Below are 22,727 nucleotides of genomic sequence, written 5' to 3'. Positions count from 1 at the left end.
TTACAAAGCAGAAATCAAGACAGAGACATAGAGAACAAGTGTATAGATACCAAGGGGAAAGGGGGGAGGTGGGATGAATTGGGAGATTGGGATTGAAATATATACACTATTGATACTATGTATAAAATAGATAACTAATGAGAACCTACTGTACAGCACAGGGAACTCGGCTCAATGCTCTGTGGTGACCTAAACGGGAAGGAAATCCAAAAAAGAGGGGGTATACGTATACGTATAGCTGATCCACTTTGCTGTACAGCAGAAACTAATGCAACATTGTAAAGCAACTATACTACAACAAAAAAAACTTTTTTAAAATGAGGGAAGAAAATAGAAAAAAAAAACAACAAAAAAAAAAAGCAAAGGACAACCTCAGCCAAAATGAAGACTGAGGGCTTCCCGGGTGGCGCAGTGGTTGAGAGTCCACCTGCCGACACAGGGGACACGGGTTCGTGCCCCGGTCCGGGAAGATCCCACATGCTGCAGAGTGGCTGGGCCCGTGAGCCATGGCCGCTGAGCCTGCGCGTCCGGAGCCTGTGCTCCGCAATGGGAGAGGCCACAACAGTGAGAGGCCCACGTAGGGCAAAAAAAAAAAAAAAAAATGAAGACTGAGTCACCACACGCACATGTACGAGGCAACACCTACCAGGGTGTTGAGAGTAGGAGCTAAAGAGATGGGGACGGGGGTGGGATTTACAGAGCAGGGTTTTTGCTGTGACCCATTTGTGGAGAGACGTCAAGTTAGAGGGTCTTACCTACATTTTGGAGTTCATCCCATATAATAAAGTCAGGTTGTTTTGTGAAATTTTAGTGTTGTTTTTTTTTTAATTAATTAATTTATTTATTATTTTTGGCTGCATCAGGTCTTTGTTGCTACACGCGGGCTTTCTCTAGTTGCGGTGAACGGGGACTACACTTCGTTGTGGTGCGCGGGCTTCTCACTGCAGTGGCTGCTCTTGTTGCGGAGCACAGGCTCTAGGCACGCGGGCTTCAGTAGTTGTGGCACGTGGGCTCAGTAGTTGTGGCTCGTGGGCTCTAGAGCGCAGGCTCAGTAGTCGTGGTGCACGGGCTTAGTTACTCCATGGCATGTGGGATCTTCCCTGACCAGGGCTCGATCCCGTGTCCCCTGCATTGGCAGGCAGATTCTTAACCACTGCGCCACCAGGGAAGTCCCAGTGCTGTGAAATTTTATTTCGGTTGCCATGTGGATTTGTGTGCAGCTCACAGGTACAGACATTGCATCATGCCAGCACCGAGGACCTGGCTCCCAGAAGGAGGCCCCAGCACACAGAGTGCCCTCCTGCCACACACATCACACACGGTGCAATGGAACACGCCAACAGAGACCGCTCTTCCACCCATTTACCTGCTACTGTTAGGAAGGACCACAGAATGGATTAGGTCCTGTTCTCACCGAGTTTTTCCAAAGCATTAAGTTAATGAGTGTACATAATGGGCTTGGAGCAGTGCCCGTCCCACAGTAGGTGTGTTTAAGTGTTGGCTGGTATTAGACTCAGGAAGGCTGAGCCTATGTCCGCTAAAGCACTTAGGCGTTTCTTCGGAATCTGAGCACCCTCTCGCCTGAGAGCACACACAGCAGGGGGGAAGGTGGACTCGGGAGAAAGGAGGGTCCGCTGTGTACAGGTCCGCTGCCCAGAACCGCCAGAACCCCGGGCAGAATGCTCACCTGTGCAGAGAGGTCAAAGGTGGCTTCTGTCCGGATCCCTCTCACGTTGCTCCTGTGGCCCCTCTCAGTCATTGCAAACATCCCCGTGTATTTCTGCTCCTGGAGTTTACCGGGTGTTAGAAGGGAATCCGCTAGTCAGACAGCTGCTCTAATTGCCTACCTCTCAGATCATTAAGAATGTTGGCGAGAAAGGGAGTGGTGAGTTGGAGATAATTATAAAAATTCAGTCTGGTGACAGCTAATGTGATAACAATATGACAGACTCAGTGCAATTTTTAAAAGTAGTCTTAAATTCTCATTTCAAACAAAGTTCTGGCTGACACTAATTCTCTGTTTTATTTTCTTTTTCTGCAAACACACATACACACACACACTCACACACACCCCTAACTACTGTGAATTTTTAAGGCTCTCCATAGATGATATCTATGGAGGTACGTGCCATACCTGGAGTGGCTGAAGCCATTTAGTTACACGTGCTGGGCTTCCGAGATTCCTGATGGCACCACCAAATAGCCAACAAATTATTCCACACTGGAAACAAGGAGATTACAGGCCATTGTTAGCAAGAGTCAACAATTTAATGATGACCAAACCCACTGGGCAAACTCCATTCAAGGAACACCGATCAGCTCATCCAGCTTTCCATATGCCCCACTAAAGTGGCAAGGCATCCACATCCTTCCCCTTGCTGCCTGTCCAGCCCCAGTTCCTCTGGGCAGACACAGCTCACGGTTTCCTCTCTTGGAGAGGTCACCCCTACAGCACAAAGCATCCATCCTCCATCCTCGGGGCTGCCCGGTTCACCCCATCAAATGACTTCTCTGAATGTTCGTTCTGCCTTGTCTGCTCAGGGTCTAGCTTAGTGCCTGGTACATTGAAGATGTGCAACAGCGTTTGTGCACCGACCCCAGGTGCCTGCAGAGGTGGGCTGTACCAGGAGAAACCCTCCCCAAACAGGAAGGTCAACGGGAGAGGCCAGGCTGCAGAACGAGCAGGCACTTGGCTCGGGATGAGACAGGCCAGGCTCAAATCCCAGCTCAGCTACTAGCTGGCTGTGGGGCCTTGGACAATGACACAATGACATAGTTTTCCCATCGGACAAATGCACTGAACGACGAGCCTCCACTTCCTGAGCCCTCCTGCCTTCCAGACTCTGGGCTCCACATACTCACTGACCCTCGTGACCCCCCTGGGAAGAAAACACCGTCCCTCTCATGTGACAGATGGGGACACTGAGGTTCAGGAGAGGAAAGTGACCTGCCCACGGCTGCAGCTGAGAAAGCGTGCAGGGCTGAGGTTCACACCCAAGCTGCCTGACACCTAACAGCCCTTCATACGGTTGCTGCGAGGATTCAGAAGAGAAGGAAGGGTGGCTCGAGCAGGACCATTTGAAGGAAGCAGGGGACTGACTGCAAAGACGGAAGAGCTCAGGTGTACAGACATTTGCTGTGCCTGCCGGTCAGCATGTCCCCACTCCTAGAAACACAGCCCCAGTTTCCCTCTGGGGAGCCCTCTTCCCCCAGAATCAGTCCAAGTGGTTCGTGGCTAATGTCAACCTCCAGCCCAGCTTTAGGATGAGCCTGGGACCCAGGACCCAGGACTGGCCGATCTGCATAACATCATGGCCAACGGGGATGCTTCGGGATGGACCCGTGATCTGGATGGGTCCAATCAGAGCTGCCACTGGGACACACGAGTCAGCTACTGGTGAAGAGAAACTCTTTTTGGAAGCAACGGAACCTGGAAGAATGGAGGTCAGGGCTCCTCTTGCCATCACGAGAGCTGGTGAAGGAAGCCAACATGTGGGGATGAAGGTGAGGTGAAACCGAGAGATGAGAGAGACCAGGTCCCACACACCCACCCCTGAAGCCAGCTACACCCTGAACTCTGCGAGTATAGCAGCCAATAGGTGCGCCTTTTTTCTGGGATCACTGCAATGGCATTAGCCCCAGTGGACACAGTGACCCCCAAGGAAGACCTTGCAGGGAAGTGGCAGAAGTGGCATCTTCACATGCTCCTGTCTGACAACTGTCATCAGCCTCTGGTGAGGACCAGTCCCTCATTACACGTGTGTGATCAGCCTGACGCTAACTTCCGGAAAGGCCACCCCATCAACTCAGACTGAACCACTTGACCGCTTTGACATCACGACGGACGAATTTCACTAATCACATCTCACATAGGAGGCGCTTTTCATTTGGAGAATCGTCAAGTATCCTCGGAAGATGCTTAACGCCCTGATTTCTCAGAGCCCTGCTCTTCAGAATCACTGCCGACCCTGCAAATTGCATAACTAATTCCAACCCAGGAAAATGGAATCCATCCAGATGGTAAATTTTTTTTCCCCTAAACCCTCTAGGAAATCAAGTTAAAGAAAAATATTTTTCTAAAACTAAAACAGGTTGAATTTTCCAGCCTTAAATCTCTTTGGCTAGTGGCTAAAACGTTCTTTACAGTATAGTCTTCCTAGGTTTTACATTTTTTCCTTCTCTTTGGAAAGGGGAAAACAATGAGTGTTTCAGCCACCTTTTGAAAGGCTCCATTCACTAAATGCTATTAGTAGAAGCACCGGGCTGGGTGAGTGAAACCCACAGGTTTGTGGAAAACTACAGGAGTTAACCGAGGGAGTGCCTGCGGGACCCTGACTCCCACAGTCTGTCCAAACGTGGGCCTCTTCCCCCACGTGCTAACCAGTGTGTTGCCAAAGCCACATGCTCCGAAGAGCAGGGAATCTGACCAAATGGGGGAGCCCCTGGAGGGCTCTAAGCAGACGACTCCTTGGCCCAATGTACACTTTGAGCAGGTGCCTCCTGTAAGGGACATGGAGCCCAGCCCGGCAGGCAGACCAAAGGTGCCCAGCAAGTGGCCGCCACGGCGAGCCGGTGGGTGGTGGTCAGACTACAAGCCAGAAAGAGGGCCCTCACCAGGAACTGAACCAGCTGACAGCTAGATCTTGGACTTCCCAGCCTCCAGAACTGTGAGAAAACTCATTTCTGCTGTTTAAACCAGCAGATCTGTAGCACTTTATCATGGCAGCCCAAGCAAACTAAGACAGAATGAGACGATTCATATAAGGCAAAAAGCTAGCCGTCACGGGGAAGAAGAAAAGGAAGCAGGTCATGTTTCTTTGGGCTGTAGAGTCCGTCCAGATTGCATCAGCCTGCTTGGCGGGAGACCTTGGGCCGGCTCCCAAGCTAGAGTGGGGATTCAAAGCTCTCAGGAGAGAAAGTCTCCCTGGCACCTCTGTCCTTTTCCCACCCCCTCACTGTGAGTCACTCTCCAAGCAGCCCCTGGCTCAGCCAGCACTTGGCTGCATGAGTTCAACTGTGTTTGTCCAAAGCACTTAGGGATGCCTGGAGCCTCTGGACGACATGGACCCGGCGGGTGAGAGAAGGCACTCCGGCCTGCGGGGTGAAGATGACGCTGACGAATTGATGCTCAGGTTGATGGCTAGCTCAGGTGACCAGGAAGGCCAGCAGGGGCCTTGGGCTGGCACCAAGATCCGGGGAAGTCGTGACCAACCCAGGGCTCACCAACCTGCTCCTGAGGCACTGCGTCCCCTCCCTGGAAGTCTCCCTCCAGCACCAACAGGAAAGGCAGCCACGGCCTCCTGAGCTGGACCAGAGGCACAACCTACACGTTCTGCTAACTGTCTAGGGTGTCCAAGCACAAGAAAAAAATTCCCCTGCAATGAATGATGTGTGGGAAAGCAAAAGGGGTGAATCATCATTTTTGTTAAATGTTCCAAGATTCTTTTATTGTGACACAATACCTATAACATAAAGTTTGCCGTTTTAGCCATTGTTACACGTACAGTTCAGCGGTATGAACGACATTAACAGTGTTGTGCAAACATCACCACTACCTATAAAACTTTTTCATCACCTCCCAACAAACTGTGCCCATTAACCAACAGCTGCCCCAATTCTCCTCTTCCCCCAGCCTCTGGGAACCTGTAACTTACTTTCTATCTCTATATATTTGCCTGTTCTCAAAATTTCACATAGGTGGAATCATACAGTATTTGTCCTTATGGGTCTGGTTTATTTCACTTAGCATCATGTTTTCAAGACTCATGTTGTAACATGTACCAGAACTTCATGCCTTTTTATGGCTGAATAATATTCCATGGTACCTCCAATATTTTGTTTATCCACCCATTTGTTGACAGACACTTGTATATACAATATTTTGTTTATCCATTCATTTGTCGACGGACACTTGTTTCTTTCCGCCTATCAGCTACTGTGAATAATGCTGCCACGAACGTTGGTATACAGGTATCTATTTGAGTCCCTGTTTTAATTCTTTGGGGTATATACCTAGGAGTGGGACTCCTGGATCATATGGTAATTCTAAATTTAACCTTTTCAGTAACTGCCATACAGTTTTGATTTTATGCATTCATTTAATATTCATGTACTGACACCTCCTACATACCAAGACTGTAGACAGAGACAGTCTTCAAGGAGTTTGCCCTCTAGTCGTGCTAAGAGACAAACAACAGACCTGTGAATAAATACATCAATCCAAAATGGGTACACTGTATATATGTACCATATCTTCTTCATCCATTCCTCTGTTGATGGACATTAGGCTGCTTCCATGTCCTAGCTATTGTAAATAGTGCTGCTATGAATATTGGGGTGCATGTGTCTTTTTGAATTACAGTTTTCTCTGGGTATATGCCCAGTAGTGGGATTGCTGTATCATATGGTATCTCTACTTATAGTTTTTTAAGGAACCTCCACACTATTTTCCATAGCAGCTGTATCAATTTACATTCCCACCCACGGTGTAAGAAGGTTCCCTTTTCTCCACACCCTCTCCAGCATTTATTGTTTGTAGATTTTTGATGATGGCCATTCTGAGCCATGTGAGGTGATACCTCATTGTAGTTTTGATTTGCATTTTTCTAATAATTAGTGATGTTGAGCATCTTTTCATGCGTTTGTTGGCCATCTGTAAGTCTTCTTTGCAGAAATGTCTATTTAGGTCTTCTGACCATTTTTTGATTGGGTTTTTTTTTTTTGATATTGAGCTGCATAAGCTGCTTGTATATTTTAGAGATTAATCTTTTGTCAGTTCCTTCATTTGTAAATATTTTCTCCCATTCTGAGGGTTGTCTTTTCATCTTGTTTATGATTTCCTTTCCTGTGCAAAAGCTTTTAAGTTTCATTAGGTCCCATTTGTTTATTTTTGTTTTTATTTTCATTAGGAGGTGGGTCAAAAAAGATCTTGCAGGCTTCCCTGGTGGTGCAGTGGTTAAGAATCCGCCTGCCAATGCAAGGGACACAGGTTCAAGCCCTGGTCAGGGAAGATCCCACATGCCACGGAGCAACTAAGCCCGTGCGCCACAACTACTGAGCATGCACTCTAGAGCTGGCGCACCACAACTACTGAGCCTGCGTTCCACAACTACTGAAGTCCACGTGCCTAGAGCCCGTGCTCCACAACAAGAAAAGCCACTGCAATGAGAAGCCCGCACACCACAACAAAGAGTAGCCCCCACTTGCTGCAACTAAAGAAAGCCCACGCACAGCAATGAGGACCCAACGCAGCCAAAAATAAATTAATTTTTTAAAAAAAGATCTTGCTGCGATTTACATCAGAGAGTGTGCTGCCTATGTTTTCCTCTAAGAATTTTATAGTGTCTGGCCTTACATTTAGGTCTTTAATCCATTTTGAGTTTATTTTTGTGTATGGTGTTAGGGGGTGTTCTAATTTCATTCTTTTACGTGTACTTGTCCAGTTTTCCCAGCACCACTTATTGAAGAGGCTGCCTTTGCTCCATTGTATATTCTGGGCTCCTTTTGTCACAGATTAGGTGACTACAGGTGCGTGGGTTTATCTCTGGGCTTTCTATCCTGTTCCATTGATCTATATTTCTGTTTTTGTGCCAGTACCATACTGTCTTGAACACTGTAGCTTTGTAGTATAGTCTGAAGTCAGGGAGGCTGATTCCTCCAGCTCCATTTTTCTTTCTCAAGATTGCTTTGGCTATTTGGGGTCATTTTGTGTTTCCATACAAATTGTAAAATTTTTTGTTCTAGTTCTGTGAAAAATGCCATTGGTAATTTGATAGGGATTGCACTGAATATGTAGATTGCTTTGGGTAGTATAGTTGTTTTCACAATATTGATTCTTCCAATACAAGAACATGGTACATCTCTCCATCTGTTTGTGTCGTCTCTGATTTCTTTCATCAGTGTCTTATAGTTTTCTGCATACAGGTCTTTTGCCTCCTTAGGTAGGTTTATTCCTAGATATTTTATTCTTTTTGTTGCAGTGGTAAATGGGATTTCCTTAATTTCTGTTTCTGATCTTTCATTGGTAGTGTATAGGAGTGCAAGAGATTTCTGTTTATTAATTTTGTACCCTGCAACTTTACTAAATTCATTAATTAGCTCTAATAGCTTTATGGTGGCATCTTTAGGATTCTCTACGTATAGTATCATGTCATCTGCAAACAGTGACAGTTTTACTTCTTCTTTTCCAATTCGGATTCCTTTTATTTCTTTTTCTTCTCTGACTGCCGTGCCTACGACTTCCAAAACTATGTTAAATAATAGCAGCGAGAGTGGACACCCTTGTCTTGTTCCTGATCTTAGAGCAAATGCTTTCAGTTTTTCACCATTGAGAATAATGTTTGCTGTGGGTTTGTCATATATGTATGGCCTTTATTATGTTGAGGTAGGTTCCCTCTATGCCCACTTTCTGGAGAGTTTTTATCATAAATGGGTGTTGAATTTTGCTGAAAGCTTTTTCTGCCTCTATTGAAATGATCATATGGTTTTTATTCTTCAATTTGTTAATTGTGTATCATGTGTATCACATTGCTTGATTTGCATATACTGCAGAATCCTTGCATTTTGCTGTGCAATAGAAGCTAACACAACATTGTAAAGCAACTATACTCCAATAAAAATTAATCTTAAACCCCTCCAAAAAAAAACATGATCATAAAAAAAAAAATGGGTAAATGCCATGACAGAATACTGCAAGGCACAAAGACAGATGACAACATGTACGTGGGATTTAAACTGCAGGCTTGAGGGAGGTTTACCTGAAGGAAGGACACTTGAACTGGGACTTGAAGAATGAGCAGGTGTCAGGCAGGTGAAGGAGGGGAAAAGATGGTTCTAGGATGATAGCATGAGAGGTCCAAATATGGAAACAAGGGACTGAAAGAAGGCCAAGACAGCAGATCTCCCGGGTAGGACTACGTGGCACAGAAGGTGTCTGGAGACATGAGTGTAGGGCCATACCCCACGAGAACCCGTGAGACATGTCAAGGGTTGGAGGGTTTCTCTAAAGCTAACAGGAAGGGGTTTTCAGCTGAGATTGATGTGATCAGAGAAGCATTTTTAAAGATCCAGTCCTTTAAATCTATTCAAATTTCCTTCTAGGATACTCAGGAGTAAAACTTTCTTAAAAAGCTTTTTATTGTGGAAAATTTCAAACAAAATAGAAGAGTATCATAAACTCAGTGATGCCCAGCTCATGATCCATTTTATTAATCTTTCCCCCAATTCACTCTCCCATTCTATACCCCAGATGATCTCGAAGTTTATCCCAGACATCCTGTCATTTCATCCATAAGTAGTATTTCCTATGCATCTGTAAAAAATAAAGACTCTTTTTTAAAAAAAATTGTTTTATTTATTTATTTTTTGCTGCATTGGGTCTTTGTTGCTGTGCGCGGGCTTCCTCTGGTTGCAGAGAGCGGGGGCTACTCTTCGTTGCGGTGCGCGGGCTTCTCATTGCAGTGGCTTCTCTTGTTGCAAAGCACGGGCTCTAGGCACGCAGGCTTCAGTAGTTGTGGCACCCAGGCTCAGTAGTTGTGACTCACGGGCTTAGTTGCTCTGCGGCATGTGGGATCTTCCTGGACCAGGGCTTGAACCCGTGTCCCTTGCATTGGCAGGTGGATTCTTAACCACTGCGCCACCAGGGAAGCCCTAAAGACTCTTTTTAAAAGCATGACCCTACAACCATTATTCCACCTCAAATATAATAATAATTCTTTAATACTGCCAAATATCCAATTTCAAATTTCCCCAACTGACGTCTAGTTTTTCTTTACAGTCTGTTGTTTGAACCAGGATCTAAATAAGGTCCACATATTGCAATGGGTTGAAATGTTTCTTAAGTCCTGCTTGAAACTACAAGCTGCCCCTCCCTCATTTGCTCAAACATTCCCTATGCAACTCTGTGCACCAGGCTCAGTGCAAGACCCTGGAGGTGCAGAGGAGAGGGCTCCCCGCCCAGAGAGCTGCAACACCCTATGAAGACTTCCCCATGGTCATGGCCCACCGGAGACTTGCTAAAGAGAAGGCAGGTGTGGGCATATGGTAAAAGCACCAACGGAGGATCATGAGTCTGAACCAGGACCCTCTAGGATTTCTGAGAGGAGGATCTATTTGCTGCATCTCAGCTGACTTTCTTCTCTCTGGAAGCCACAGCCAACCCATCCCAGAGAGAAGAGACCCTGTCTGGATGAATTCATAGGGAAGCCAGTTTTCCCCAAAGGACCTAATGGTGGGCGCCCTCACCCCAGCTGGTGCTCACAGATTTCTTCATTTTTAATTCCTACCCATTTTTAAATGTCTACATTGCAGAACAGAAAGTTTCCATCTTGGACTCATCAATGATTGACCTGCTTTCTTGTCTGATCATTCATTCATCATTTTCTAATTATAATTTCTCCCCTTTGGGGATATCAGGACTGGATATTTACAGGTGGGGACTGATTTGGTGATGCAGTGGTGTCCAGGGAGGGAGAAGAGGGCACATGCAGGGCCGCATGCCTGCTGGGAGGCTCAGGGCACAGGAAGGGGCCACGGCAGTCACACCTTTCAAGCTATTCTGTTTACCATCCCTGGTGAGCTGGTACATGCAAAGCAAGCCCACAGTGCGATGCCATTTTATACCCATTTGATCAGCAAAAATGGAGAAGTCTAAGAATTCCAAGTGCTGTGGCACATTCACCCAAAGGAATATCTTTCTGTAGTCAAAAATTAATGAACTTCCATTTATATACCATTCTAGAAATGGCAAAACCATGCAGATGGAGAATAGACTAGTGGTTGCCGAAGGACAGGGATAGGGTAGGGGCTGTATGCAGTTGAAAATGGGCACGACTGGGCTTCCCTGGTGGCGCAGTGGTTGAGAGTCCGCCTGCCGATGCAGGGTACGCGGGTTCGTGCCCCGGTCCGGGAAGATCCCACATGCCGCGGAGCGGCTGGGCCCATGAGCTGTGGCCGCTGAGCCTGTGCGTCCGGAGCCTGTGCTCCGCAACGGGAGAGGCCACAACAGTGAGAGGCCCGCGTACCGCAAAAAACCAAAACAAAACAAAAAAACCCCATCAGTTCATGAAGGGCAGGCTGCCCAGTGTCTCTCACCTTTACTCCTGGGGCCATGTCTGCTATGAGAGGACTTCTCCTATGACCAGGCTCCGACTGACAAAATTCTTTGTTTTCTCTGCCTGAAAACATGACAGACCCAATGTCAAGATTTCCTTACAGTTTCTTCTGACCGTTTAAATTAACATTTTTTAAAATAATAAACAGATGTTACTTTTAGAATAAAAAATTCAACACAGCAAAAGCAATTTTTAAATTAAGAATAATTCCACCACTCTACTGAACAGCAGCCAGTGTTTTCATCCCTTTTTAAAAAACTTTTATTGAAGTCTGGTTGATTTACAATATTGTGTTAGTTTCAGGTGTACAGCAAAGTTATTCAGTTTTACATATATATATTTTTTTCTTTTCAGATTCTTTTCCATTATAGTTTATTACAAGATATTGAATAAGTTCCCTGTGCTGTACAGTAGGACCTTGTTGTTTATCTCTTTTATATATGGTAGTGAGCATCCTTTTTTAATGGGGTCGTCTGGTCTCTGACCACAGACGAAGTAAAGACTCTCACACGATAGGAAGTCGACTGCATGTGCCTGGAGGCCAGCCCCCGGCAGACTCCCCTTTGGCCTCACGTGGACTTAACCAAGTTTGTCCCTGGGCCCCCTCACCACTACCACGGTTCTACACAGCAACTCAGACCTGCAGCATCTCTGCACCGACGCTCCCACCAACAGCAAGCAGCTGGCACAAGTCCAGGTGACAATCTTGACGTCTTGGACAATCTTCCCAGACAGAGGATTTGGAAGATTTGGGAACATTCTGGACACAGGAAAAGCAGTATTCTTCCCTTTACTTTCTAACCACAGAGCATCTCAGGGCTTTGATTAAAAACCATGAGGTCCGGTCCCCCTTTGTTACCCTCTTCTCCCTTGCTGTGCACAGCAGTCTCGAATCCCAAAGCTACACAAGCACGCTCTTCTCCACCAGCGAGAAGTGGGACAGGGCAAGAACACTGTCGCTGTTTCATTTCAGAATTTCAGAGGCAGGTGGCATTTCTTCCAAAGGTAATTCCAATTATCTGTTGTTGGAATTAATGCTAGCCTTTCTCACTCACCAGTCTCTTCTGAGATGCAGCCAACAAAGCTGGTGCTTGTTGCCCATGTGCACAAGTGCATATGTGTGTGGTGCGTGTATGCCTGTGTGTACGTGTGCATATGTGTGTGTAAACCTCCCCACCAGCAGGAGGAGGGGCCGACCTTCCTTGGAGGACAGTTTCCATGCTGGCTTAGACTCTCTCCCCAGACACACTCTGCTTTCCCTCCCATAGGTTTTTACAATGTTTCTCTCAAGCATTATTAATTTTATCAAGCAGCAGACTGTCAACATTTATGACTCTTATCGTGGCTCAAACCCAGTGCATCTTGTATTGATTATTTCCTAAAATACTCCTCCAAGGCTGGAGCACGTACCACTGCCTGGCTCCAGTATCCGCTCACACGGGAGGGTTCGTTCCCAGCAAATAATAAAAAACAACTGTAGTGCATATTCGCGGGCTTTTTTGGAGGGCCCCTGGGTCCTCTGTCCCGCAGATCCCCACAACAGTCCTCCAGGAGGAGCTGAGCAGGGCAGGAAGTGCTGACCCCGTGTCACAGATGGAAAAGTCTAGGCTCAGGGAGGTCAAAAGACTTGTCCAACCAGGGTCACCTAGTAAGTGGTAGAAAAAGGGCCAGAAACCAGATCTTCGTATTCTTCACATGGACCTCTTGTCCCCAGCCCTCAATGCCCTTCATTGTTAAGCTGGAGGGAGCCCCTGGACCCTGGGTGGTCCAATCTTTATCGCCAGCCCACCCCTCTTTTGTACCACCAGCCTTGTCGCAAGAGAGCACCTGACACCAACACGTCCCAGTGCCCAGGTAACCTTGCTGACAGTCACCCCAGCCCACCTCATTCCAACAACCCCCTCCTCCCCTTAAACCACTTGCTCTGCTGGAGCCAAACCTTAACCATCAGGACTAAGTAAATCCCTCAGAATCTCCAACCAGTCTTGGTTTTCTTCATATTTCATTCTCTCCATTTACACTGTGGAGGCAGGAGAGTGACTTTGTCTTTGATGGTATCCAACTGTGGTCATTTTTACTCACCAGTTTGAAATAAATTGCAGGCTACAATTATAAATTGTAGGAAGCCCTGGGATCTCTTTTGGAGGGAGGGTCAGGACTGGATAGCCCAGCAAGCAACAATCTTGTTTAGAGCAGGCCCCAGATGACTGAATCCTTGAAGCCTTGAAAATTTATTTATTCTATTTGTATATTTTACTCTGATTCCTTCTCTTTCTAAAATAATTTAAGGCTCATTGTAAAAAAAAGACATGTATTCAGTAAGACTGAGACGATGTAACTAAAATAGGGAAATTGAAGAAGAAGCAAATATGCCAGTTTGGGGACTGTTTGTTAGAAAACTAAGATCAGGAACCTGTTTTTGCCCGGTCCTCTTGGTAGGGCTCCTAATGGGGCCCACTGATGGGTTATGAAGGGGACAGCAAGCGTCTTTAATATCAAGAGGGAAGACAGCTCAGAGTATAGATACCCAAGCAGTGGTGAATCAAGTTGATTTTAGCTGAAGAAGAAGATTTGTCTTTTAGAGACTCTCTGGGCTTATAAAACCAAAAATATACATTTTGTAAAATTTGATTTGTAACAGAATATTACATCATGAAGGTCTGATACATCAAGTGCTCTACAAAGAAATGGGGTTTATTTTAAGGAAAACTACCTTCCTTCTGTTTGAGACTGAATTTATTAAGCAAAAATGTAAATAGCATGGGGTATAATTTAGGATAAAATACAAGTTTGAGTATATTCTCCATACATTTATGGAATCATTATCATTAAAAATTACTATAAACTAACAGTCTGATATGGGAATTGAGTTTGGCTTGAATGTATTAAATCTAAATGAAGTCAGCTATTGATACAGTAGAGATACTGCAAAAATGTGTGCTGAAAAATGCATTAATTATTGATTGATCATTATCAGCATGGGCGGTTCAGTATGCTGCCAATTGAATGTGAGGGGAACCTTGTCAATATTAGACATTTTTTAAGAACAGTTAGTGGATCGGAAATGAAAGAAGAACTGAAGAGAGAATTTACGTGTGGAAAAGATATTTAAAAATACATGCTAGTAAGGAAATCCATCAAATCAAGCCTCATCTTAGTTTTGGAACTTTTGCTCGATGTCTTGAGATGGACCAGCCCAAATGAATGCTTAAATCAACATCACAGCATTAATGGCAAACTCCTACAGCATTGCCCATTGGATCTAATAGCAAAGATCGTGGTCCTGTGCAGAGACTCGGGAAGGAAAAGAACTGTCACGAACAATTTATAATTGTAGCCTGCGAGGATAAATTGCAGTCACACTTGCTAAAGAACCAATCCCAAATGTAGCCATCCTGGAGCTACAGGAGGCTCCAGGATGTATAATTGTAGCCACTGAGCCTGCGAGTCCGGAGCCTGTGCTCCGCAACGGGAGAGGCTACAACAGTGAGAGGCCCGCGTACCGCAAAAAAAAAAAAAAAAAAAAAAAAGAGTCCAAATGGCCAATAAGCATATAAAAATGTGCTCAGCATCTTAAGTCATTGGAGAAATGCACATTTAAACCATAATGAGGTGATATTACAATCCCTCGAGAATAGCTAAAGATGGGAAAGTCTGACAATATTGTTGAGGATGTGGAGCAACTAGAATTCTCATATATCGTTGGTCAGAATGGAAAATGGTGCAGTCATTTTGCAAAAGTGTTTGACACTTCCTTACAATATTAAACATAAACCTACCCTTCAACCAGCAGTTGCATTCCTGGGGGTTTACAAAAGAGAAATGGAAACACATATCCACCAAAAGACTTGTGCATGAATGCTTGTATCAACTTGATTCATAATAACCCCAAGGTGGAAACAACCCAGATGTCCCGCAGTCAGAGAATGGACCAATTGTGGAGTACTCACAGATGGCAAACCACTCAGCCATACAAAAGAATGAGCTAGGATACAGGAAACCACACGAATGCCTTATCTGCCTGGAAGAAGACAGACATGAAAGAGTACGTACCATACGATTCCATTTATGTAAGTTCACGAACAAGCAAAGCTAGTGAATATTGATGCAAAGAGAAGAGGGGTTGCCTGTGGGGGGCAGGGACTCTGAAAAGGAGCAAGAGGGCACTTTCTGGGGGGCACGGGAACGTTCCATGATCTTAATTGGCGTGATGGTTACATAGGTAGATAATGGACCAGAACTCATGCATTTATGCTTTGTGCATTTCACTGTATATAAATTTTACCTTAATAATAAATATTAGATCACCATGCCTGATGTTTGGGGCAGAGTGGAACAGGAGGCCAGCTGGGAGGTTGTTACAATAGTCCAGGTGCAAGATGATGGTGCGAGATGTTAGAAGTGGCCAGAATTGGGGTCTCTTTTTTTTTTGCAGTACGCGGGCCTCTCACTGTTGTGGCCTCTCCCGTTGCGGAGCACAGGCTCCGGACGCGCAGGCTAAGTGGCCATGGCTCATGGGCCCAGCCGCTCCGCGGCATGTGGGATCTTCCCGGACCGGGGCACGAACCCGTGTCCCCTGCATCGGCAGGTGGACTCTCAACCACTGCGTCACCAGGGAAGCCCTGGACTCTTTTATAAAGTCCAAAAAATCCAAACTTCTCACTGTGGCCCCTACGTCTGACTCTTTCAAGGATTTTGCTCATTTTTTAACTGGGTTTGTGTGTCTTTTTACCATTGAGCTCTAGGAATTCTTTATATGTTCCGAGTACAAATACTTTGTATCTGGACATAACTTTTTTTCAGATATATGCATTGCAGATATTCTTTCCTAGTTTGTAGATTGCCTTTTTTTGGGGGGGCTGCACTGGGTCTTCGTTGCTGCGCGTAGGCTTTCTCTAGTTGCGGCAAGCAGGGGCTACTCTTCGTTGCGGTGCGTGGGCTTCTCATTCCGGTGGCTTCTCTTGTTGCGGAGCAGGGGCTCAAGGTGTGCGGGCTTCAGTAGTTGTGGCACGTGGGTTCAGTAGTTGTGGCATACGGGCTCAGTAGTTGTGGCTCATGGGCTCTAGAGCGCAGGTTCAGTAGTTGTCGCGCGTGGGCTTAGTTATCCTGCAGCATGTGGGATCTTCCCGGACCAGGGCTCGAACCCGTGTCCCCTGCATTGGCAGGTGGATTCTTAACCACTGAACCACCAGGGAAGTCCTGTAGATTGTCTTTTTATTCTTTTCATGATGTCTTTTGATGAACAATGGTTTTTAATTTTGATAAAGATTACCTTATCAGTTCTTTTTCTTTTACACTTTCAATATTTTGAGGTCCTCTCTAAGAAACCTCTGCCTTCTCCTTTGTTCTTGTACAAACGTTGTAATTGTGGAATTTGTGTTCAGGTGTATAATACACCTTTTTTGTGTGTGTAGTGTGAGGTCAGGATCAAGGTTAAATTTTTTTCTATAGTTTTATCAGTAGTTCCAACGCCATTTATTGAAAAGACTTTCATTTTCCCATTGAATTGCCTTGGCAACACTGTCCAAAAATCAAGTGAACATATGGGTGTGGATTTATTTCAGGACTCTTCATTCTGTCCCATTAATCTATGTGTCCACCCTAATGCCAACACCACATACTCTTTTGAGTAGCTTTTTAATGTCTTGAAATCAAACAGGGAGAGTCCTCCAAATTCACCCTTTTTTAGAATTGCTTTAATGATTCTAGGCCTTTTGCATTTCCATGTATGGTTTTTGAATCAACTTATAAATTTTGATCAAGGAACTATAACACTTTTAAAATAAGCATTACATTGTGCTTGCCTTCTTCTTCTTCCCCACCCACCCTTGAGAAAACCCTCCAATGACTCCATTTACCTTGGCAAAAAATCCAAACTTCTCACTGTGGCCCCCACGTCTGACTCTTCTTACTCGCTGCTGTTCCTTATCCTCTGCTGATTCTCTCCTGGGACCACAGAGTGGGATCCCTGAGCAGAGTGCTGGGAGGATTCTGTGACAAAGGCTGTCTGTGGCCATTGTACTTCTGCCCTCCCCAGGGGCCTTGACTACTCCAGGAAAGCCCAAGAGAGGAAGGATGAAAGGTGACATTCCCACGGCTCTGTCCAAAGACATTTTTCATCTGTCACAACATTACTGCAGTATTTTGACAGTTTTGGATTTTCCAAATTCTTGCCTTAAACTTAATGCCTCTTGTCTGGCAGCATGCTTCATCCCAAATTCCTAGCTGCCTCGAAAATGTTTCTGATTATTAGTGCAATCACATAATTTATCAATACTGACAACACATAATGATGAATGCATCGTATTGACATCACCAGCCTGATGCATGAGCTTACTTTGCTGTTGACGAAAAATGCATTATTTTACATTGATTTTAATTGAAAAGAGTGATGGATTATGTACCTTGCAACTTTACTGAATTTGTGTATCAGTTCTAACAGTTTTTTTGGTGGAATCTTTAGGGTTTTCTACATATAAGATCATGTCGTCTGTGAACACAGATAGGTTTACTTCTTCTTTCCCAATTTACTATGCTTGATTTTTATCCCCAGCATAGACAACCATCTGACATAAATGTACTTTATTAGTTTGTAGCCTGCCTCGTCTCTAAAATGTAAGCTCCATAAAGCAGGTATTACTTTACCTGCTTTGTTCACTGCCTCTTGAACTACCTCATAGTAGGTGTTCAATAAAAAATTGTAAAATGAATGAATCACCTAGCCTGGCACATAGTAGGGACCTAGCAAATGATAACAAGTAATCATTATTGTTATTTTTAACATAATATTTCAATGCAAGAAGAATAATTATGCCTTAAACTGAGAAGTTTCCATTATGCAGAATGGTTTCCAGTGCAGTAAATAAATAGCACCAGGCTTCCAGCTGCACCGGAGTCCCCAGGCAGGTCCCAGCTCACTCCCTGGCACGCCCTTTCAAGTAATCCCTGTGGCTGTCATGGATGACAACTCAGTTCAGGTGCCAATCTACACAGAGGAACTTCTATAAACAGGCCCTCCCTCTATCCTGTCATCTCTGCTCAGATCCTCCACGGCATCCCACGGGGCCAGAGCTGACCCGACCAGAGCGCTGGCCAAGTGGCCAGGGTCCAAGTCGTGGAACCAGAGCTGGGACAGGGCCTCCTGCCAAAGGCAGCAGCACACAAGGCAGAGCCAGGGGCAGCCTGTCCAGCCCACTAGGAAAAGCCTGGGTCCCAATACAAACAGAAGCCAGAGGACCAAGGGCAGAGCCAAGGCCAGGGTGTTGAAGCCAAGAGCTCAAAATAGGTCAGGAACCAGTCCTGGGATGGGACTTCAGTCTCTTGGTGAAACCCCTGCTCAGCTCCTTTTCTGCAACATGCCAATGGCTTCAGTGTAACTGCTTCCTGGGAAAGGCTGCTCCTTTTCTCAGGGGTTCATGAGGAAAGCAACAACGTTCCCCATGCCCTGTTGCCTTCTAAGCGGAGCTGACTTTCAAATCTTTTTCCATTCCAGATCTGATCACCACCCCCCACCCCGGTATTTCTCTAAATACAAAAACCCAAACCATCCCAAACTGACACTATCTTAAATTCTGATGGAAATTTAATAATTGCAGTATAATAAATATAATATACACTTGATCTTAGCCAAAAGGCCGAGAAGCGATAATAATAAATATAATATAAATATAAAGCCGCCAATCCCCCTCCAAGCTGATCTGAGATGGGTGGTTTGAGAAAACAGTGGATGATTTAGACCAGCAGTTCTCAAGCTTTAGACCCCTTTATACTCTTAAAAATTATCTCGGGTACTTCCCTGGTGGCACAGTAGTTAAGAATCCACCTGCCAATGCAGGGGACATGGGTTCGATCCCTGGTCCAGGAAGATCCCACATGCCATGGAGCAACTAAGCCCAAGCGCCACAACTACTGAGCCTGTGCTCTAGAGCCCGTGAGCCACAACTACAGAAGTCTGCGTGCCTAGAGCCCGTGCTCCACAACAGGAGAAGCCACCGCAGTGAGAAGCCCACACACCGCAACGAGGAGTTGCCCCTGCTTGCCACAACTAGAGAAAGCCAGCGCACAGCAACAAAGACCCAATGCGGCCAAAAATTAATTAATTTATTTATTTAAAAAAATTTTTTTAATTATCTCGGATTCCGGACTTACTTGGTGGCACAGTGGTTAAGAATCTGCCTGCAAATGCAGGAGACACGGGTTCGAGCCCTGGTCCGGGAAGATTCCACGTGCTGCAGAGCAACTAAGCCCATGCGCCACAACTACTGAGCCTGTGCTCTAGAGTCCATGAGGCACAACTACTGAAGCCCACACACCTAGAGCCCGTGCTCTGCAACAAGAGAAGCCACCACAATGAGAAGCCCGTGCACCGCAAAGAAGAGTAGCCCCAGCTCGCCGCAACTAGAGAAAGCCCACACGCAGCAATGAAAACCCAACGCAGCCAAAAACTAAATTAATTAATTTTTTTTAAATGGCAAAAAAAAATTATCTTGGATTCCAAAGAGCTTTAGTTTATGCAGGTTGTATCTATCAAGTTACTGTACTAGTAATTAAAGCTGAGAATTTTTTAAATGTTTATTCATTTAAAAATAACAATAATAAACCTATTACATGTTAATGTAAATGACATAATTCTTATGAAAAATAGCCACAATTTTCAAGCCAAAAACTAAATCAATGAGAGGAATCGCATTGTTTTGCCTTTTTACAAATTGTTTTAGCATCTGGCTTAATAAAAGACAGCTGGCCTCTCATGTCTGCTTCTGCACTCAGTCTGTAGCCATATGTTGTTTTGGTCGAAGTTGATGATGAAAACCTGGTGTCGTGCACGCAGGTAGTTGGACATCTACTTTTCAGATAGTAACAGAAAGGATCTTGGGTACACCCACGGGTCCTCAGATCCTACTTCGAGAACCACTGGCTTCGGTAATGATACTACCGTGCCCACGGCCCACGTGGATCATGGGGGTGAGGACGAGAGGAACTCAGGATGAGAGAGAAGATCACTGGGGACAGGGTTGGGGGGTAAGCAGTCACGGATGGAGTGGGGAACGTCATTATCCATTATCCATTGTCCCCAGTCCTCACTACAGTTGGCCAGGAATAGCCTGAGTCCCACTGGCTCCCTCCTGAGAAAAGGAAATGTTGGGATGGAGCATCCCTGAGTCAGCCCTGCACCATGATTGGGAGGGACGAAATGCTGAACGGGAACAATTCAGAAGAATTAGAAACAATTCAGGAGAAACAGTACAGGGTACCAGGAAAGAAGGACAGTGCGTCAGTACTCAAGCCAGGATGCACACTGCATCACCTGCACGGTTTAAATGCTGATCCGATGAGCCTGACCAAAAGCCTGGATGGCAAGAGTTTGTTAAGCTCCACAGGCGGTTCTAATGTGCACCCTGGGGTGAGACCCACCAGATTTGAGTGGGCTCAGGAAGCAATCCACCTGGCTTTGAATCAATGCTCCACTAGTTATATATACAGCTTACTAGTTGTATGACCTCTGACCAATTACTCAGCTTCAGTTTGCTCATCTGTAAAATAGGAATACCACTAGGGATGTCGGGAATATTAAATGAGATCATCCATTTAAAGTTCTTAGAGCTGTGACTGACACGAAATATGTATTTAGTAAGTGTGAGCTGTCGCTGGTTATGGTGATTTTTTGTGCAGGCTGCCAGCCTCTGTTGGCTTCCAGGGTGTCTCTGAGGAGGGTGCCACACAGACAGGACCAGGCACCCAAGGGAGGGGCTGGGGTCCAGTCCGAGCACTGCCACAAAGCAGATGTCCCAACTGGGTCCTCCATCTCCTCATCTGGAAATTCCAGAAGTCAGAGACCTCCCCCAATGCAGGACCCAGTCCTGAATCCTCAGAGAGAGAGACAGTTGGCCGAGGGGCACAAATGTGATGTCACTGGAAACAGGTGCAGGAGGAGTTGAAAAGGTGCAATGAGATTTTTCACAGTGTGTGTGTGTGTGTGTGTGTGTGTGTGTGTGTGCGCGCGCGCGCGCGCGCATCTGCGCGCACTCTGTAGTCAGGCTGAGATACTGTTTTCCTTTTTAAATTACTGAAACACCTCAAATCTACTGCAGTTGACAGAAGGGAGAAGACAGAGTGGAAACATTTTAATGGCTTTTTCTCAGCCTGTGGGCTGTCCACCGAGCCCTGGGATGAATGAGGCTCGCTCCTCGTTTGTCCTCAAGGACATCATCGTCACATGTTACACGCTGCACTCTGCCTGGGAGCTTATCCAATCATCCCCAAAAGTTAAGAGCAACACACGAGGGCCAGGGAAAGATGGAAGGACCTGGAATGCTCTCTGAACTGGCAGTCCATGACTCAATATTTTCATGAAGAGGTGGGATGAATCATGCAACACTTCTAGAATTACTGGATGTGGACAGCTCCTCCAGCTGTTCACAGGGGGAATTTGAGAGCCTTCACATGCAGATGTTCTGCTGAGTCTTATGACACCCGCCCCATGAGATAAGCCTGCAGCCCCAGTGACCGATGACTGACTGGTTTAATTTCCTTCAGGTTCATTGGCTTTTGCAAATTCACACAGAGAGAAGCGCCAGACAGGCTGAAATAACTAACAGAAATGAGCTGGAGGGATCGTCCAGGGCCAATCCTGTGCCTCCCAGAGGAATCACACCTCATCATGCAGGACAGAGCTGTCCAGGCTGCTGACGACCATGGAAGGAGCCGTGAAAACAGGGAGATAATTGGATCCAGGGCTTAACACACTTCATCAGTAGCGAGAGTATGCAGGCTAATCCTTCAGACGTGGGGGGCTCAGGCTGCAACTGATAAACCTCATTACAGGATCAACCCTCACATCCGGGTCTTGATTTTTGACACTAACTTAAGCCTTAGACATGTTGGGCTGATTAAGGGGGCAGGAGACTGGCCCCCATGTCGGAATCTCACCTTCCTGCCAGCCCCACACCAGACACATTTGGAGGCCAGATTCTGATGGAGAAAGTGGCTGAAAGCAAAGAGGGATTGGGGTTTTTATGTTCTGTTGTTTGTTTGTTTGTTCATTTGTTTGTTTGTTTGGTTGGTTGGTTGGTTGGATGAGAGAGAAGATGGCTGGGGACAGGGTTGGGGGGTAAGCAGTCAAGGATGGAGTGGGGAACGTCATTATCCTTTATCCATTGTCCCCACTCCTCACTACAGTTGGCCAGGAATAGCCTGAGTCCCACTGGCTCCCTCCTGTTTGGTTGGTTGGCTGTTTGGCTATTTGGCTGTTTGGTTGGTTGGCTGTTTGGCTGTTTGGTTGGTTGGTTGGTTGGTTGGTTGGCTGTTTGGCTGTTTGTTTGTTTGTTTGGTTGGTTGGTTGGTTGGTTGGTTGGCTGTTCGGCTGTTTGGTTGGTTGGTTGGTTGGCTGGCTAGTTGGTTGGTTGGTTGGCTGTTTGGCTGTTTGGTTGGTTGATTGGTTGGTTGGTTGGCTGTTTGGCTGTTTGGTTGGTTGGTTGGTTGGTTGGTTGTTTGGTTGGCTAGCTGGTTGGTTGGTTGGTTGGTTGGTTGGTTGGCTGTTTGGCTGTTTGGTTGGTTGGTTGGTTGGTTGGTTGGTTGGTTGGCTGTTTGGCTGTTTGGTTGGTTGGTTGGTTGGTT

The 22,727-nt window shown here is 45.9% G+C and overlaps 1 protein-coding gene across 1 annotated transcript in view; it reads right to left on the bottom strand.

Moving 5' to 3' along the window:
* ACOXL (acyl-CoA oxidase like) overlaps positions 1 to 22,727 on the bottom strand; it is a 353,725-nt gene that overhangs the window by 316,302 nt on the left and 14,696 nt on the right. Inside the window, 4 exon segments of the mRNA XM_029232291.1 lie at positions 1,688 to 1,786; positions 2,135 to 2,221; positions 11,092 to 11,117; positions 11,120 to 11,174. Coding sequence (XP_029088124.1) covers positions 1,688 to 1,786; positions 2,135 to 2,221; positions 11,092 to 11,117; positions 11,120 to 11,174 — 267 coding nt within the window.

This window comes from Monodon monoceros, unplaced genomic scaffold, assembly GCF_005190385.1.
Source record: "Monodon monoceros isolate NGI ecotype Baffin Bay Population unplaced genomic scaffold, NGI_Narwhal_1 Super_Scaffold_19, whole genome shotgun sequence".
In the NCBI taxonomy this organism is placed as follows: Eukaryota; Metazoa; Chordata; class Mammalia; order Artiodactyla; family Monodontidae; genus Monodon; species Monodon monoceros.
The sequence above is the reverse complement of the archived record's forward strand: the minus strand, read 5'-3'. Positions and strand labels throughout refer to the sequence as shown.